Genomic DNA, 20,137 nt, shown 5'->3' on the forward strand with positions numbered 1-20,137 from the left:
ACTTGTTGTTTCTACGTGTCCAGCCTGTTTGGGACACTCTTCTTCATCACTGCCACTCTCTGTCACCACTGCCACTCTCTGACTACTCATGCCACCCTCTGGCCCACCCATGCCACCCTCTGTTTCATCACTACACCCTCTGGTTGTCCAGTGTACATTATTTTCGGCAAAGCAAAGCACACCTTCCCTGCCTCAAGTGACCTGAATTAATTTGGGGCTGATTAATGTGTCACAGAATATTTTTTTAGCTGCCACCTGCTTCCTTAGTGCGCCCTGATTAGTGATCTTTTGCACTTGCTAAGTGCTTTCATTGTTGCAAAATTAGTTACAACACCTGCCCTGCCCCAACTGACAATAATGAATTAGGGGCTGATTAATGGATTTTAACTTCCAGCCTGGCTCCTGCTTGTCTCCCTTAGCTGTAATTCAGGACCTTTGTGGCATATGTGTAACTATTCTGAGGTTCAGAGCAGGGTCACATAATAGTTTCAACTGGCAACTGAACTCTGGAGGGGCCCCTCAGGAAGCCCTACAGGAAATGGCTACTAATGATGTGCCTGAACTTTTGAACCTGGTAAGTAGTTACTTTCAGTTTTGCCAAGATCGTATTTCTGCAATTTCGCACTTATTCGCGGGGCGCGAACTCACGCTAACAGTGCGAGCAGCGCGAGCAAAATCCGCTGCTCGCGGATTTGCGGATTTTGCGGGAAATTCGCAAATCTCGCGGATTGCGGATTTCCCGAAAATCCGCAAAATCCGCGAGCGGAACGGATTTTCCGCCCATGCTTATTTGGATGTGACATGGTCTGGGTAGTGTCCTGACACCAGAGAATAGTAGGTGAGACAGCAACAGGCTGGCCTACATTTGGTGTGGGGGAAAGAGTAGCCCCTGGATGTGATGAGGGCTGTGTTTCTGCCACCAAAGGATGGCTCCACCTCCTGCGGAGCGTCAGGGACCTAGATCCTCACTATCAAAGGAATAGGGTGTGCACTGGCAGGAAGACATCCAGGTCTGGTTTGGACCGGGCTCAGAGCCCCCTGAACACAAAGACTTCAAAGGCATTTAGGGGTAAAAATGTGAGATCTGAAACCCCTGAACTAAAGCCTGAAAAAGGATTGAAACTACTTCATGATGAAGAGGAAGCTCTGCCAAGGAAGAACAGCTGAAGAGACTGAAGAGAAGGACTGCCCTTGCTGTGTATTCTGGGGCTGGCCTTAAGTTTGCTGATTTGACTAAGGAGAGGACAAGGGACTTTGCTGTGTCCCCACTTGAAAGGACTTTGCTGGCCTGAAGAAGATGCGAAGTGCGGAGTCCAAGATGGCGGAGTGAGGACTCTGCTTGTGGCGGACCGAAAGTTCTCTCCCTCCACTCTGGTGTCAGCGGATTACTAGAGCCATCTAAAAAAACCCTAAGAGTGCGGAGAATGGGGGACAAATCGTAATTCTATCGATTGTTTGTACGGCGAGGAGCAACCGGAAAGGAAGAAAGACGAAGTCGGATCAGACCCGACTGAATGAACCGGGCGGCTTAGAGTATTGCTGCAGCGTATCTCACTAAATTACTCACCCGGGTCAGTTATCCTGCGCTCCACAACGCTTCACAACGCTACACAACGCTATCTGATTGATGTTGTGGCTTTCTACGAGAGTCTGGCGAGCGGTGAGGGACTGGCTTGAGAACCGGCTCGCTCGCTCTGGAATCGACTTGTTGAGTCTGGCTAAGACGCGGCTTGCAACTGTATCGCCAGAAGGTATGTCGCCCAAACACCCTCCGCGCACAACGCGGAACACCAAAACTTCTGCAACAGCAGCAGCGGCGGCGGCCGCCGCTTTACCTACGCTCACATCGACAGCTGCAGCCCCAGCCCCAGCCCCAGCCCTTGCTCTACCGACTACCACGGATGTAGAGATCACAGAAGATACGGCGACGGGAGGGCTGAAAAAACGATTAAGAAACGCGGAAACAGCAACATTGGCAGCACCTGTCCCGGCTGCTACCTTGAAGGGGAGCGACAGGAAGGCGACAGGTGAGACGATTCTGCGCCCTCCTCTATTGAATTGCGGGACAATTCCAAAAAAAACGGCACAAAAAGGTGCAGACACTAATGAAAGTGTTAAAGCCGGGGTGGCTTCGGGGGAGGATGGAGCATTAGTAGGCTTCCAAAATACCATGACAATGGCTAATATAAACCATGATGATGACTCTGCTCTATCTGCTCAATCGGCTATATCTCTTACCCCTACTGAAGACACCGAGACCCGGGAGACACTAGAAAGCCCTGAGACAACAGTAGGAATAAAGGAGGCAAATGGGGTGGCAAATGGGGGTCCCCATTCATTAAACATCTCCAAGTCATTATCAGATGCTACCTCGACCTATATTCCCAAGATGGCGGCTATATTTGTGAGGATGGAAGACCCAATAGACAAAGGCAAGGGCACATTAGAAGAAAGTAACAGTCTTGCTACGTGCCCAGTGGGTAATTATGGTTCGGAACAAACTTTGGAATTGGCTGAGGAACATCTTTCCTCTGAGGACTGTGATTATGATACAGAGGAGGAACTGGATAAGTCTACGGATAAGACCCTGCGCAGGCTACCCCCACAGAGACGCAGAGGTAAAGCCAAGACAACTCACAAGAAGAGAGGGAGAGCTTTGTCTAGCCTGGCTACAGGAGCAGCCCCCTTGATTACAAAAAAAATGGTCATTGACAAAAGTCCGCTAAGGAAGTGGATTGAGGCCAAAGGGTTAGTCAAGAGTATGACTTTAAGGCTCTCTGGGGGGAGCCCTACAGATAATGAGGTACTGCAAGTCCCCGAAATAGGGTCTTATATGACGCAAACCCCTAACCATGTCCCTACTGAGCAGACCACAGAAGAAAAAGATCTCCTACCAACTGCTACAGCCTCTGATCTACCGATATCTGTGGATATTGATACTGACCTAAACAAATTATCTGCTGAAAATATGAATACAAATTCAACTGAAGAGATCAGGTTGGGAAACACTGGTCACCCCCAACTAGACACTATACTAAAACTTTTGATAAATCAAAGGGCAGAATCGGAGGCACATTATCAGCAACTGAAAAGTGACAATGTAAGACTGCAAACCTCCATAACCGATATAGCCTCCATACTAAAGGGTGTCACACAAGAGATAATAGAGCTCCAACAACGCACAGTCTTGGTGGAAGAAGGAACACAACGGTTAGATACCACTGTGGGGCGCCACGACGCAGAACTAATCCAACTCCAGGGGAAAGTCGAGGACCTGGAAAATCGTCAAAGAAGATCCAACCTCAAACTTTACGGAATCCCGGAAGGGCTAGAGGGATCCGACCCGAGGGCCTTCCTGGTGAGACTGCTGCCTCGAGCCTTCCCGGATCTCTCAGACTGGGACTGGGACTCCCAAGTGCAAAGAGCACATCGACTACCACTTGTCCAAAAACGCCAGAATAGTAAATTCCCACGCCCACTCTTGATGCACTTCGGTAACTTTCTGCTCCGACAAGCTGTGTGGCAAAAAGCTAAACCTAATACTCCAATAACTATTGACAATCTTACCATCTTTGCTCGGTCAGATCTTAGCAAAACCACGATGGATAAGAGATGGGAAATGCGTAAATTAATCGATCCAACCAATAAATTGGGAGGCTTAGCATATCTGCAAGAACCCGCCCGACTTAAAGTGAATATGAAAGGGCGCACAAACTTCTTTAGCGAAGTACGGGAAGCACAGGAATTTTTAGCCAGCATCAACAAGAGTCAACAAGAGTAAAGATTGAAAAGAAAGAGAGGGGGTTTATATATATTTTTTATTTTTTATTTTTTTGTATAATTGAAGTAAGGGAGGTACAGTCATATTTAGCCTATGGCAGCAGGAGTAAGATTAAAAGAAGTAGAGGAGATCTTTAACCCTCTCTGCACAAGAGATATAGACGCTTTAGATAGATAGAAATGGAGCTTAAGCTATAGGTGGGGCACGGACACTTCAAACACTCAAATATTAAATTTTTGTTTTTTCTTCTATGTCACTATATTTAGTCACCAGTGTTAATGAAGTAATAACATTAGCTGACACTCCAGGGGGAGGGGAGAGGGACCCTTGGTTCCTGCCGCAGGCTGCCTTATCAACGGCAGCAGTAGGTAATGGGGGGGAGGGTGGGGTTGGTCTTCGCAGTTTGGGGAGGGTGTGGGAGATGTGGGAAGGTGGAGGGAGGGTTGGGGAAAAAGGAAAACAATATTTTCAACCTGGTAGAAAGACTTGATGAGAGATTTATGTTTGTAAAATGTGTTCTTTATTTGGAACTACACATAATAATGCTGATTATTGACATCACTTTTTACATTAGAGATGCATAATATTAGATGTTTGGCATGGAATGTCTCAGGGCTGAACAACAAACGTAAGAGGCACTTAGTTGCTGAAGAATTAAGACTATATAATCCCCACTTAGTATTTTTGTCAGAAACCCATATCATAGACAAAGATAAGAAGTTGTCAAGTCAACTGGGTTTTGAGATGATAATCAACTCGGCAGTTGCTTCCCCTACAAGAGGGGTCGCTATACTAAAAGACAAAAGGTTTAAGGCAGAAATAACAAAAACACAAGGTGATAAATGGGGTAGGTGGGCAATTGCCCAACTTTGTTTTAACAATGTGAAGTTTGTAGCATGTGTTGTATATGGGCCTAACAAAGAAGATCCTAGAATATTTGAACAGCTAAATATAGCTCTATTAGACTGGGAGGGAGAAGTAATAATCATGGGTGATTTTAATTGCATTATGAACTGTCAGACTGATACTACACGGCCGGGTAATTACAAACGGGTGCCCAAAACTAGAACATCTATCTTAGATCTATGTAAGCTACATAATGTTAGAGATGTATGGAGCTCGCTATACCCAAACTCTCCAGGCTATACATATTACTCAGCTCCCCACAGGTTATGTTCACGTCTAGACATGGCTTTCATATCAGACTCACTGATGAGATCCACAACAATGGTAATATATCCACGTATAACATCTGATCACAATCCCATTATGATTGAATTTACTACCTCTTTGAAACGTAAACCTCCAAGAGCTTTCACATTCCCTAGGAATCTAATATCGGATATAACTTTCATTTCGCAATTAAAACAACATATTACAGAATTCTTGACTTTTAATAGAAACACTGCTTCATGCCTAACAGTATGGGATACATGTAAAGCCAGTCTCCGAGGGTTTACACAAACCTTTGTCTTGAAACAGAACCATGAAAGACACAAATATAATTTAACCTTGACCTCTGACATCGCTGCTGAGGAGATAAAGCTTGTACAAGCTCTAAGAGATAACCTATCCACTCTCGATATCAGTGCAAACCTTAGTCAGGTAAAATGTAAGACCAAAGAAACCCTTCTAAAGAAAAGGAGTGCACAGATTCATAAATATAAATTTTCACAATACGAGGGCGGTGACAAAATTGGAAATTTTTTAGCATTTAAAGTAGCAGAGGATAGAGCGGAATCTATGATTTCCCAAATTATGGGGGTTGATAATAAGAGATACAATCAGCCAGATGATATAATTCAACAATTTGCTAAAAATTATGAAATTTTGTATACACCGGAGAACATGCCTAATGACCATACAATTGAGAACTATTTAAAAGAAAATTCAACGAATAAGATAACAATAAACGAAGCAGAGGAATTGGCTTTAGAAATAACTAGTGAAGAACTAAAGGAGGCTATAAAATCACTGCCATTAGGAAAAGCCGCTGGTGAGGATACCATCCCTCTGGAAATTTATAAATCATGCTTGGACGAGCTAACACCCTTCCTTTTAGAAGTAATCATCTATATTGGCAGAACCGGGTCAGCCCCCCGTTCTTGGAATAAAGCCAAAATCATTTTTTTCATAAAAAGGGTAAACCTAAAGAGGAGATGGGCTCATATAGACCGATCTCCTTGATCAACGTTGACGCAATGATTTTTGCAAAATGTTTGGCTAGAAGACTTGCACCACTAATGCCTAAAATTGTAAACACGCAGCAACACGGGTTTATAACAGGGAGGGATACATCAGCCCATGTCAACACGGCAATAACAGCGTTCGACATAGCAGAGGTAGAGGCTACTCCCCTTGCTATGATAATGCTTGACGCCGAAAAGGCATTTGATCGGGTGGGGTGGGACTATTTATGGCATATAATGGGATTAATGGGGTTCGGTGGAAAATTCTTAAATGGGATTCGGGCACTCTATGACAATCCAACAGCATATACTAGCTATGGTGGTCTCACAAGAAGGCTAGGAGATCGCTAAAGATGTTGAAAAACCAAATAGGATTTGGCGGTCTTAACTTTCCCGACATGAAATTATACTTTTGGGCTTCTTTTGTAAGACGTATACGATCATTATTGAATGTAGAGGACTTGCTTTTTTATCATCATCTATCATTAAAGGGAGATTCCAAACAATTTCTACTCCGTATTACAGATCCCAACTACTACAAAAGGGTTAAATTCAAGACCGCACAAGATATAGTAAGAATATGGAAGGATATACTTATCCACTGTAAAACTACTATATTTCATTCTCAATTAACTCTGTGGGACAATCCTAGGCTTCCTAGTATATTTAGCGATGGGGAATTTCGAATGTGGCAACTGAAAGGAATTATGGTTTTGGGTGACTTATATAATTCTCAAGGCATATTGGATTTTCTTACTTTAAAACAACTATATGGATTGTCCGATATACACAGATTTAAATACATGCAAATATACGACTTTCTCGTGCGGAAGAATAGAATTAACACTTTGTCGAGCGGGGGTATATGGGACCTCTTAAACTCTAAAAAAGAGAAATCAATAATCAGCTCGGCATGCAAATTCTTTATAGGTTTAAGATCTGACGACAATGATGCACTAGCTAATAAATGGAATTTAAAATTTGGAACTAATCTAACAGGAAAACAAATAAGTAAATCTTACACTAATATTCATTATTATGTAAGATCATCTAGTTTACGACTACAACAATATAGAACTATATACATGTTATACTATACCCCAGAAAAATTCTCTAAATGGTCCTCAAATAACATCATGGGAGAGAAAACCAAATGCCCGAAGTGTGACGAGTATTCGGCAGACCTTGTTCATATGTTGTTTTCATGTCCAAAACTTGGGAAATTTTGGGAAGAAGTGGGAAAAATTTTAGCTGCAAAAAACATTCTCAGCTCACCAATAACAGCCCCTATGGTAATACTAGGCCCACATTTGACAAATCAATCACATCATATACTGTTATCAATCTTATTTTCCTGTGCCAAATTAACTTTAGCTAGGGCCTGGATTAACCCTAACCCACCCAACTCTCTGGAATGGTGGTACTTGGTCAATGAAAATAAAATTATGGAGTGTACGTTGGCAGAATTTAGGGATGTCCGATCGTTAAAGGAATTTGAGAAAATTTGGGGGAATTTAGACTTGAATTGACATATCCAAGACCACTATTTGTCTATTTGAGTTTTTTTTTATTTTTTGCCCAGTAATTGATCTATTTATGTTTGATTGTGTATATACTTGATGAACTGAAACTATTTTGAATGTTTTGTAGTCTTATACCAGGTGAAAATAAAATAAAACTCTTAAAAAAAAAAAAAAATGAAAGGACTTTGCTGTGTGCTGTGTCCTGAAGTAACTTGTCTCCAAGTTCCAGAGAGGAGCTGGCTCCCTGTTGTGGAAACTCAGGAACAGTTTCCAAGTGTATCTCAACAACGCTGTGTGCTTGTGCTTTTTGCAGCCTGAGAGTGGCGTGAGAATTGCCCTGTGACCGTGTTACCCGGAGCAGTCTTGGGCTCTGCTTCGATCGACAGCATGACCAGAAGTGCTGTGATCGTTATCGCCATCGGATCAGACCGTCGTCCCAAGGGGGAGCCGTGAGAAATCACTGCCGGTGGCCCAAGCCTACCTTTGCCAAGGAGAGACCTGTGAACCTTCACCATTGTGAGTCCGAGTCCCTTTGCCCAAGATCAATGGAGTCACAGCGGAAGCTGATCAGCTGCGAGGCCATCGCCTGGTAGCCCGACTCTCACTGCGAGGAGCAGCCACCGCCAACCCGAAGCCTCACAGCGTGACGCCCAAGCCGTGAGGAGAGAGAGACTGCACCCCCCCAGGTAATGCTCAGGGAGCGTGTGTGTGTGTCGCCCCCTGGGGCAGAGTGCGTGCAATAAGAGATCACTCTCTTTGCATTGCGAGCCTCCGCTCAAGTCAGTATCGCTGCCCGTACTTGCCGAGGAGTGACAGTACCGAGGTCGAATTCGGGGGCTGCACTTTGTTTCCTTCGTAACAGGACTGGAGGCATATTTTGGCAAACATTGACCGCGAGTCAGCCAGGAGTGTCATAGAGACCTTCACGAGCACCGCAATCGATGCCAAATTGTTTTTACGATTCGCATTAAGTACGTGCACTACAAACTGCCTTATTACTTGCTTTTACGATCCGCATTGGTACTTGCACTACGAACGGCATTATTATTTGCTTTTACGATCCGCATTAGTACTTGCACTACGAACTGCATTATTACATGCTTTTATGATCCGCATTAGTACTTGCACTACGAACTGCATTATTACTTGCTTTTATGATCTGCATTAGTACTTGCACTATGAACCGCATTATTACTTGCTTTTATGATCCGCATTAGTAGTTGCAGTACGAACTGCATTATTACTTGCTTTACGATCCGCATTAGTAGTTGCATTAAGGACTGTCTTATTTCTACATTACGAACTGCATTAGGAACTGCATAGCATTGCATTAGGACTGCATTAGATCATCGTGAACTGCTCATTAATACCGCAATAACCTACAAGTGATTGTTGGCCTAATTACCGGCCCAGTGAAATATTACGAATACGCATATGCTGGATATTTTTGTCATTTGGTCTCTTCGTATTTCTTCTTGATAAATATACCGCTATTTTCCTAAAGCAGTGTGGTGTCCATTTGTGGTGTTATCACTGTGTTACTGGGAGTGTGGTTGCAAATACTTTTCACATTGCCTTGGAGATAAGCCTGGCTACTCGTGCCAGGCTACCGGAGTGCGAGCAGGCGTTATCTAAGAGTGTGTCCCTCCTTTTCCTGACTAGAAACAAGGGTCCCTATTTGGACTAAGGTACCTACCTCAGCCAACTAGAGAGCGCCCGTTCTAACATTACCTAGCTGTTTAAGATTAGAAAAATATTCTGGTGCACCAGGTACTGACATAGACTGTATGATACAGGTGAGCCAACAGATTTTTGTGAGTTATTCATCTCAAGGCAATCTTTTAGTACTAGTCGTGAGAATGACGCCTTTGGCAAAAGCCATATTTTAATCCATAGTAATAGAGAGGCTAATCATGTGGAATCTGCAGTGTAATTTACCCCTAATTCAGTGTGACAAATGTAAATTGCAGTGCTCATGGGTACCAAAAGGAGTCTATGTAAAAAAAGCATTTTCTTCTCTTTGAAGAGCACCAGAATTAATATGGCCCCATATGCCCGTCCCAAATAGGGCTACTGGAATGGATTTGTTACTATACAACTGTAGCATCGCCCACAGGGGTCTGTGTCCGAGCTTGTTGGCAAAACAAAAGATCGCCTGGATCACCCTTGCAAATTGCTGTGATCTGGTATTTATCGGATGCACCCACTGCAACAAAGTGTCAAGCATAATTCCCAAGTAATTAATGTAGTGACCTTACTGACCTCTGCCAACCAATGAAATAGGGTTTGGATTATGTGTTTCATGATCCACTCGTCATATTAAAGATTTGCTAAAATATCCCTTAAATCAAGATTACTCATAAAAGCATCGTATAAAATCTGCAGGGTGGCCAAAAGATGTCTTTTGAATGTTTGGGAGTCCACAGATTTGAACTCAAAGGGCAAAACCTGGGCAACGCTTGACCAGATGGTAGCTAAGCGAAATATTGCCCGCCTTTGGGGAGCGGTAACACCACCAACACTTTACGCCTGGAAGGAGGACATGGACTGGTGTATGATACAGGAGAAAACGGTATATGTAGCACGTGGCTGACCCAGAAAATGGATAGCGCTCTGGACTAAATGGAATGTGTATCGTTGGAATGTGTGTGAGCCCCCAATTGTCCCCTCCCTTGACGAACCACTGACACCTTGATATGTACAGACAGCAACCACCTTGTTCTGCCCACTGTTATACTGTATGACACATCTGCCTGATTGCGAAACTGTAACTCAGATGTTAACAATGAATTATTGTATGCAATGACGATTTTATTTGAGTTGTTCAATAAAAATGATTTAAAAAAATAAAATAGAATCTGGAGGGTGTTTGCAGTTCTTGCTAAAAATACTGCATCATCAGCATATAGCAGGGTTGTTATTGGGCATTTCCCAGCCTGGGCATGTTGGGACAATGTTGAACCAGAAAAGATTCCAAACCATTAATGTAAAATAAAACAGGAACAGGGCTAGAATGCAGCCTTGACGTACGCCACGCTCTGAGCTTAGTAGGGATGTACATTCTCTATTTGGGCAATATCTAATTCTGACAACAGTGTCCATATGTAATTTATTCAATGGGATGATGACGCCCGTTTCCCACTCCCATGGTTTCTAACATAATCCATAGTTTGGAACAATGTATGCTGTCAAAAGCACAAGAGAGGTCCATAAAAGCCATATGTAGTGAACCTTTCCTAGCATTGATATACGTTCCTATGATTAGGGAAAGATTAAGAGACTGTTCAACTGTGCCAATATCCGGCCGAAAGCCGTACTGGACCCCCCCTGCCTCTTTTTTCCTTTATTTCATCTGCCTTCTATGACTTCTTTCTCCTACTTCCCAACTCTCACTCCCTCGCACTCACCATCAGTCTCTACTCATTCTCTTTCTTTGTTTCTTTCCTTTACTCTCCCAATCCTGCTACTTCCCACTCACTTTTTCCCATGCTTATTTTCGCTCATGTTTGTTTTCTCACTTTTCCCACAAATGCTCAACCCTATGGCTTCTAGCCCTTTAGCTCACTCCTACTTTTTACACTCACATTCTTGGTTCTCCGCTCACATCATCTACCTCTCAATCAAAACATCCATATTCCTATCCCCTAATTTGCAATCCCTTACTTCCTCATTCTCTCTTGTTCCGGGTGTTCTATTTCCATTTATCACAGTCCTCCCTCTCAACTATTCCAGTCAATCTCATTTCCACTCCAAGTCCTTCCTTTTCTCTATCCTCTCTCTCATACAACTGTATCTTAACTCTTGCCTCTCTGTAATTACTACACGGCCTATTTACATAAATTTGCTCATCCTTCACGCTCCTGCCCTGTAGCTGGGGCGGCTCAAGCCCATGGATTGCTATTCAGAACTGTGGATATGAGTACATGGGAAGCTAGCTGAAGGCTTTTGTTTTGGTGTTCACTACTTTAGTTTGGTAGCAATATAATGTAAATTTATTTTAGGGTGTGGAGGCAACAAACCGGGTTCCTTGGAAGAACTGAAAGGGATGTCTTCTTTTACATACCAGGCAAACGTTCCTCACCAAACAACTTTTCTAATTTGGTATTTATTCCCTCCATTATCTCCTTTTATCACCCAGTTCGTTCACCAGAAATCCAGACTGACTTCTTCAAAAAATATAAAATGGCTAGGTCACGCACACTAATGACTGCAGCATGAGCATGGCACAACGAGTGCACCGCCTGCTTAAATGCTTCCATTTCATGCCATGATGAACTCAGACAGGAGCTCTCAGGCATTGCAGCACACTTGGAGGACTAAGCAGCATGCATGGAGCAGCTTGATGCTGCAATCAACCTGCCTCCAAATTGTTGTTATTGATCAGATTCGGAGGAAGAGGACGAGACCAATGGCAACAGTGGAATTGTCTTTCACCCTCTCCCACTTTTCTCGATATGTTACAGGCAGTGGTGGTGTCAGATTTGCTAGTTCGACGTTCATTTAGTGACAAGAAGAGAAAAGCTGTGGGTGGAACTATTGAAACCATAACTCTCCCAGTCTGTGGCAAAAGAAGAAATGGTGAAGTGAAAGGCAGGTTTCAGCTCTGGTCTCCCCTACAGGTTCAGACCAGGCTTATGAGCCCTACATCCAGAGGGGTTTTAAAATGCTGTGCTTTTGTGCTGCTTGAACTGGTGCCTTGTACTGAATACTACACATTCACACTAGAGTCAATCAGATTGGTTGTACTGGCCAGTTACCATTAAACAGTACAGATGCTGGTTCAGTCTTTTATCTGCCTCTGCACTGTTTAATGATAATGCAGGGCAGAGAGAGTGTGGGTGTAGTACTTTTCCCCTCATTAAGGAACCGGTGCTTATGTCTCTTCAAACACATACTGTAGCATATTGACGTTATATGCACTAGAACCCTTGTGGTTCTGGGCGAACTCTGAACAGGTGCTATGTAATATGCAGGATGGTGTTAGGATGTGGTTAATGTGAAGCATGAGGTAATGTGCAGTGTGTGAGTGCATGCTGAAGAATACAGTAATGCTGAACGCAGCTCCCATGTTGCATGATTCATGAGCATGCTCCAGGGCTTGGGAGGATGCTACAACTGGCGATGAGTAGGGGACATGTGCCCGAAGAAAAGAAAACTACTCTCCCTGAGAGTTTGCAATGGTACAGCAAACTGCTTGTGTGTGCCAGGTGTACCCAGAATTGATGCAAAGCAGCCTGCAACTAACACAAGTGGAGTCAAAGCCCTGCTCCAGCCCATACATGGCCGCAGAAGTAATTTAGGGCCCTTAAGAGGAGCATATTCAAAATGCCCGCCAAAGCCGCCAGTGAGGTGGTCAGCAGAGGCGCTCCATCATGCCCTGAATACAGAGCAATTAGCCAGATGAAGAAAGAAATAACAATAACATCAACAAGGTACGAGAAACAGAGAACTTACTCACCATCAAGGTTGACTGAAACATACTGCAGTGCATGATTCTCTGGTGGCTTCTGCTTGTAGAGGTTGCTGTTGCCCACCAGCACAACATGTGCCAACACAATGGCGGAAGAAGGGAACATAAAATACAATGCAGCCATGTTTCCAAAGCCTCCACCGCCTTTCGACACTTCTAAGAAGCAGAACATTGGAGCCAGGTTGGCTGCCTGGATTGAAACATTCGATGACTTCATAGATGCACCAGAAAAAGAGGATGACAAAAAGATCATAAAACACTTAAAAAACCTTGCAGGTGATGCAGTGAAAAAATTGCTAAAGAAAGTTTCACTGACTGATACCAAATCATACCAAAAGTACAAGACATCAGGTTGGTGAGAAGACCGTGATTTCACCGATGAGGAAGCCATCCGCCTCAGAGTCATAGATGGCTGCCTTTCAGATTCGTTTAGAAGGCACATGCTGAGAGAAACACACAGAAAATGCTGACGGATGTGAAAACAAAGGATCAAGCAGACCAACAAGCTGCTGACATGGAATTGGAAATGGCACACAATGAATCAGCCCTGGCCATGAAAAGCAACAACACGCACAAAACAGAGGTATTTAAGTCAACGTTTTCAAAGAAAACAAAGTTATGCGTTAGATGTAGATTTTCATTTCCCCATAAAAGTAAATGTCCAGCCATAGAACAAATGTGCAAAGGTTGTTGGAAAGAGAACCATTTAATAACTGTGTGCCGATCTAAAGAAAAATTAGGTGCGTCATGATGGCAAGAAAAAATTGATGCAAGAATGTTCCAAAAGCATTCTCGCCATGCCCTTAAAACCAAAAAGCTATGACATGTGGAAAACAGGCAAAATTAATCATCATCAAGCTGATCGTATAAAGGTTCTTTGACGTCACTATTGAGCACCAGTGAAGAAGATGGGTGTGTGCTGAAGATATCTATCAAAGAACAACGTGCATATGTAGGGTTAGCTGCCTTTGAAGATCACAGTTCAAGAAAAACTCACCAAACAAAGTGACAAACTTCATTTGGACACTGTCCCAAGATCACATTGAAAGTGAACGATCACCAAATAACTTAAATTCGAGTAGTGTGTCGATTAACATCATGCCAGTGGAAAGGTTTAACAGCTTATACCCTTTGCCTTGTCTTACTCCATCAGAAATGAAGGTCTATAAGGGTCGCTCACAACGACAAAGCGACACAAAAAGACATGCCTGCAAGTGACCATTCATATTCAACAAAGGACTTTGTAAAGTGCCTGTTTGCTCTGTTTTGCCACTGCAGCTGACATGGGGTTGATGTCCCCCAACTACAACCTTTGCGCTCAGTCTGAGATCATGTGCCAATTCCCGTCATTGTTCCATGGTCTGGGAAAACTCAAAAAACGAAAGTGCAACTCGATATCAATGAAGACAGTCCCCCTGTTGCTCAGCGGCACTGCAGCATTGCTTTTCATCTACAAGAGGCAGTAGAGAAAGAATTGGAAGCACTTTTAAAACATGACATAATTGAAAGCTCTACAGGCCCCACGCCATGGACTTTGCCCATACTAGTATTGCAGTAGTAGAGCGGTGCACATTGGCGCTGATATGCGTCAGGCAAACAAAGCAAATGAGAGGAAGAGACACCCTGGTCCACACATAGTCGACATGATCATCCAATTGAACGGAGACAAAGTTTTTTACCGTCTTGATCTGAATAAGGGATACCATAAATTCGAGTTGGAAGAGAAGTGCAGGTATATTACTACCATTTCGACTTATGTTGGTTTGTTTAGATATAAAATACTGAGTTTTGGAGTATCTTAGCCTACTGAGATATTTCAGGATGTTATTTGTCGAGTAATTCAACCTGTTACACAAGCTTTCAATTACAGTGATGACATACTGTTTTTTGGGAAAAGACAGAGAGAACTCATACACAATAAGGAGAAATAGAGGGATAGACAGTCAGCTCATCCTCCACTCAATTAAGTCACAATATAAAACACAGAGAGAACACAACAAAGGCCTTACCCAAGTTTGAAGGTCTATTTCTAAGCGCAGTAAAGTGTGACTTTCGCAAACCCAAACTCAAATTTTGTGGGCACATATTCTCTGATGGGTAAATGACTGCAGTTCTGGACAATGTGCAAGCACTGTGCACTGTCATCCACTTGCCCCCCTCCCCCAGGATGTTACCATGCTGCTATACTTTTAAGGTATGGCAAGGTATTGCTCAAGATACATTCACAACTTTGCTACAGTGAGTGCCCCATTGAGAGACTTAACAAAGCAAAATGTACAGTTTCAGTGGTCTCCTGAGTGCGACCAGTGTTTTAAACACATTAAACATACATTTGAGAATGCAACTGAAATGACCTATTTTGACCACATGTTACATACTGAAATAATGGTTGATGCGAGTCTGGTAGGTCTCAGAGCAATACCACGGCCAACTGAATTCTCAGAGACACTTTGTGGCCAATGCTATTTGAAGACTGTCTGAAAAACAAGTAAACTCTCAGTCGGAGAAAGAGAGTCTGGTTGACCTGACGTGTGAGCCTGCAAACATTTTCATGTAGTCCTCTGCGCAAAACGAAACATTGTCATTACAGATCACCAGGCATTGATCACAATTTTTGGAAACCCAAAGGCTAAGATGCCCCCTCGCATCAAACAAAACTGAGGGAAGGATCAAAACCCAGCAGATTACTTTTCATGGGTGCCGTTACATTGTCACAGTTTGACATACACGATAGCTGAAGCATATCACACCGTTATTGTGAGGTCCAGCTCTGTCTGCAGAACAAATCGTTGCTGCCACCAATACTGATAAAGACATGATCATCATCAAAGAACTTAATGCTACGCAATCATGGAAAAGAGGTACCCGGCCTTTGCCGATGATGTTGAATTTCAAAAGTTCTAAAATTAATACGATGAGCTAGCAGTCACAAACGAAGGTGTAATACTGAGAGGCTAGAGAATCATCATACCTGAAAGCCTAAGACAGGCGGTCACTGAGCTGGCCCATGAAGGACACCATTGTATTGTAGACATCAAAGGAGCTGTACGAGATCGAGTGTGGTTCGCTCAGCTAGATGAGTCGAGAAGGAGCTGAAGGCGTGCCACATTTGCAATTGTTTGTCCCCCAGGATGACACAGCCCACAGTGACAATGTCTGACCTTCTTACCTATGCCTGGGAAACAGTTGCAGTTGACTTCTTTAGGCCTTTAGGAAATGGAGACCCTCTCATGGTAATCATTGTCGAATATTCATGTTTTCAATTGGTGGAAGACCTATTTTTCGACAATCCATGACAAAGTCAAAGAAAGAATTGATGGTACCTCTGCCACATGGGGCATCCTGGAAATCGACAAATCTGATAATGGTCTGCCCTTCAATAGCAAAGAGTTAAAAGAATTTCTCAGCCAACTCAATGTCAAACACCAAATGAGTACACCCCTCTGGCCCCAAGCCAATGGTGTAGCTGAACAATTCATGGCACCCTCAAGAGGGTCATTCAATGAGTGTCAATGGGGGGAATCAACCTGAACCAACCTAAACCAAACCATGTGCAGGATCAACTCCTCATTCCACAACTGGTGAGAGTCCAGCCACTTTGCTGTTTGGGAGAGCCATAGACTACCTCAATAGACCCCATATCGATCAGTGAATGCTAACCAAGTTCGAGGCACGGATGCGGCTCGGAAAAGTAAAATGAAAACTTATGCAGATCAGCGTCACCATGCCCCGGAGACAGTCTTTAACAAAGGAGACTAGATACTGGTTAAATACAGACAAAAACAGAAAATGTACACTCCTTTAGTCATTGATCCTTTACAGGTTTTGGCATGCAAGGGACACGTTATGACAGCACATGGTCCTGGACAATCCATCACTCGGGATACATCACATTTTAAACACCTACTGCAATGCTTGTCGAGTCCTGAAACCGCGCCAGAGGTGATCACCCCAGCAGGTCCAGCTTAACCACCTGAGCCTATGTCGCTGTTGCCTGATCAGGATGGACCTCTTTCTCCTCGGATCACCTGAGCCAGCAGACATGTAAGAGCGCCTCACCGACTTATCGAGGAAATGTGTTTTTTGGGATGCTCACCTCTTTTTATTTAACAAATGGGGAGATGTATCATATTGACTTTATACGCACTCAGACCCTAGTGAATCTGGGCATACTCTGAACAGGAACTACGTAATATGTGAAGAGGTGTTAGGGTGTGGTTAATGTGAAGCATGAGGTAATGTGCAGTGTGCGAGTGTATGCTGAAGAATATCGTTATGTTTGAAGGCTGCTACTGTGTGACGTGATTCATCTGCATGCTTCGGGGCTGGGGAAAAAGCTATGCATACCTTCAAGCTGCTGCTAAATGGTGACTCCAGCAAAATGTTTAACGTTTCCTGACAAACTGCTGTGTGGAGCTGGCAGTTTATGGGACAAGCACGAAGGCCGGTAACAAGTGGTTTTTCAGCTTAATGCCAGGTCTATGTCAGAGACGAGAGACACAAGCATGAGCTTATAACCTACTTCCAGGTTCCGTAGGCTCAGGCAAGCTAAAGGAACACATACGGGAGGCGGCATGGCACCTTCCAAACAACCAAATCATATGTTATCTCCGTGCACTCCTTTAAGGTACAGACTTTAAAAGATTTCTTCTAAGCGCTTTTCTTGTCGCACTGTGTCTGTCAGTGCCTTAAATAGTATATCATGGTGTGATAATCTAATCACTGAAGAATTTGCTCATTCAACTTGAAACATGGGAAGTTTCTTCTCAAAATTTAAAATTTTCAAAAACAACACATAATCTGTTATTTCTTAAATGCCTTCTTCAATAAGCAAAAGGCTTGTTCATCAAGATTAATTCTTTCTTATTATGCATTGCTTCATCGTAAGGGATCGTTAGTTCACAATACCCAATGCATTTCGGGTCTTATACAATGACCCTTCGTCAGGGGTCTATGGAAAAGAAAAAACAAATACAGGACCTTAGCATTCAGTTTTAGATAAAAGAAGTTCACTGTAGTTCATTCCAAAATGTAAATATATAGGTGAAGAAGTGCATTATGGGTGATGGAGGTGAAGTAAGTGCAAGAAATGCTCTGATACTCTGCAAAGGTCCTAAAAACCGATGTAGAACTAGGTGATACGAAGACAGGGTTGGTGATCAGAAGGGTCTTAAATGTCATAGACCAGTGCCTTTATTTCCTGGTGTTCGAAGGAGTGAAAGGGTTTACTACAGTGTGCGCATATATATACACGGTGACGGTGGACGCTGTCGGTGAAGTAGTGGTGACTTGCCCATGCTTACCCGTGCATAAAAGAACAAAGATAAAATACTGGAAGTAAAGAAAAACGTACTATAGTGAACGCGAGTGGACGCGGTAGCAGTGAACGCTGCTTCCGTGTTAGCAAAATTGCGATAAGCTTTCAGCCAATAGGATCGCATGTATAACGGGATGGCGTGGGTCACGTGATATGAGTGTAGCGGATTCAAGTATGGTGCTTAAGCCGATTAGGTCGGCGAGAGTTCCGAAGTGTCAATAAAGTTACTTAAAAAGTAAGAGAGGTTGAAGCGTGATCACAGGGTGACTGGATAGTGTGTAGAATGCGCGGTGTGCTCATATGTAACACAATAAGAAATGACAATGGAAAAGGTTTCAGAGTATCCTATAAAAACACTAAATAAAAACATAATCAGAGATAAACAAAGCAGTATAAACAAACAAAGTATACCAACATTATGTGATCACAGAGTGACTGAATAGTATATAGAATGCGCGGTGCGCTCCTATGTAACACAATAAGCAATGGCACTAGAAAAGATGTCAAAATATCCTGTAAATACACTCAATGAAAACGAGAGTCAATATTAAACAAAGCAGCATAAACAAACCAAATTTACCAACGTTTATGTCTGGAGGGGGGTCAGATAGACCATAGGATAATGCTATGTAAGTTCATATGTTTCAAAGAAAACACGAAAATTCGAGTCTGTCATTCATCCCAACTGGATGCAAAGAGTTAAGCTTTTTTATCCAGAAAAATTCAGATTTTAAACGCTGTTTCACAGGATCCATATCGCAGCGCTGTGGAAGTACCTCTAGTATAGTAAATTTAATTTGGGAGATCTGGTGTTTACCTTCTGCCCAACGTATGGCTACCGTGGATTTAGTGTTCTGTAAACGTATATTGCTTTCGTGTTCTGTCATTCGAACTTTAATTTTTCTTTCTGTTTGTCCTACATAGATTTTGCCACAAGGACATTTGATGACGTATACTACGTTTTTGGTATCACATGTTCCGGAATATTGTAGATTAATCTTGAATCCTTTGGTGGGGTGCATGAAAATTTTACCGACGATGATATTGTTACAATGTACGCAATTGTAGCATCTGGCCATACCTTTGTGTTTGATAGCTGTTTTATTTGATGTAGTCAGGATTTCTTTCAGATTTTTAGATCTTTGAAAGGAAAAAGTTCTCTGTTCACTGTACAGATCTTGTAGATCTGGCTCTGTTGTAATTAATGCCCAATGGCGGTTTATTATGCTTTTGATAACATGAGCCTTCGTGGAGGATTTTAATACACAAACAGTTTTCTTATCAACTTTCTGGGTGGATGATTCTAGTAATTTTTCTCTTGGTAATTGATTGACTTTTTTTTTAAAGATTCTTCCAAAACGTCTTTAGGATAACCTCTTTGGGCATATTTTGTCATTTAGTCATTGAAGGACTCTTGCAAGATTTCCGGATCTGAGGTTATTCCTTTAAGTCGAATGAATTGAGATGGGGGAAGATGTTTTTTCAATGTCTCAGGATGAAAACTTTGGAATAAAAGACTGGAATTTCTGTTTGTCGCTTTTTTGTACACTTTAGAATGTATTTTATGATTTACAATCTTGATTTGAACATCAAGGAATGAGATGGAGTCCTTATTGATGGTATAGGTGAATTTGATTCTTTCGTTGAGGGTATTGATTGTAGCGATATTGTTTATGTTTAACATGAAGTTATTTTTCTACAACCAATGTAATGGTACTTCTATGGGCTTCAGGGGGGCCCCACGTATGCCAATCTATTCATATACAAATTTGAAACCGAGCATATACTACACAATCAAGAATGGAGAGATAATTTAATCATGTTTAAACGATTCATTGATGACATATTCTTGATTTG

At 42.7% G+C, this 20,137-nt stretch overlaps 2 protein-coding genes across 2 annotated transcripts in view; one reads left to right on the forward strand and one right to left on the reverse strand.

Moving 5' to 3' along the window:
- Window positions 1–20,137, reverse strand: part of LOC147727606 (thioredoxin-like) — a 349,562-nt gene that overhangs the window by 250,226 nt on the left and 79,199 nt on the right. The gene's annotated exons all lie outside the window — the stretch shown is intronic.
- Window positions 1,754–3,781, forward strand: LOC147727607 (uncharacterized). Its single transcript, XM_086962750.1, has one exon. The coding sequence runs from the start codon at window positions 1,754–1,756 to the stop codon at window positions 3,779–3,781; it is 2,028 nt and encodes a 675-aa protein (XP_086818876.1).

This window comes from Lissotriton vulgaris, chromosome 3_1 (assembly GCF_964263255.1).
Source record: "Lissotriton vulgaris chromosome 3_1, aLisVul1.2, whole genome shotgun sequence".
Taxonomy (NCBI): Eukaryota; Metazoa; Chordata; class Amphibia; order Caudata; family Salamandridae; genus Lissotriton; species Lissotriton vulgaris.

What these genes read in the sequence shown, in the direction of transcription:
- LOC147727607 (XM_086962750.1), top strand. Translation starts at nt 1,754, where the DNA reads ATGTCGCCCAAACACCCTCCGCGCACAACGCGGAACACCAAAACTTCT.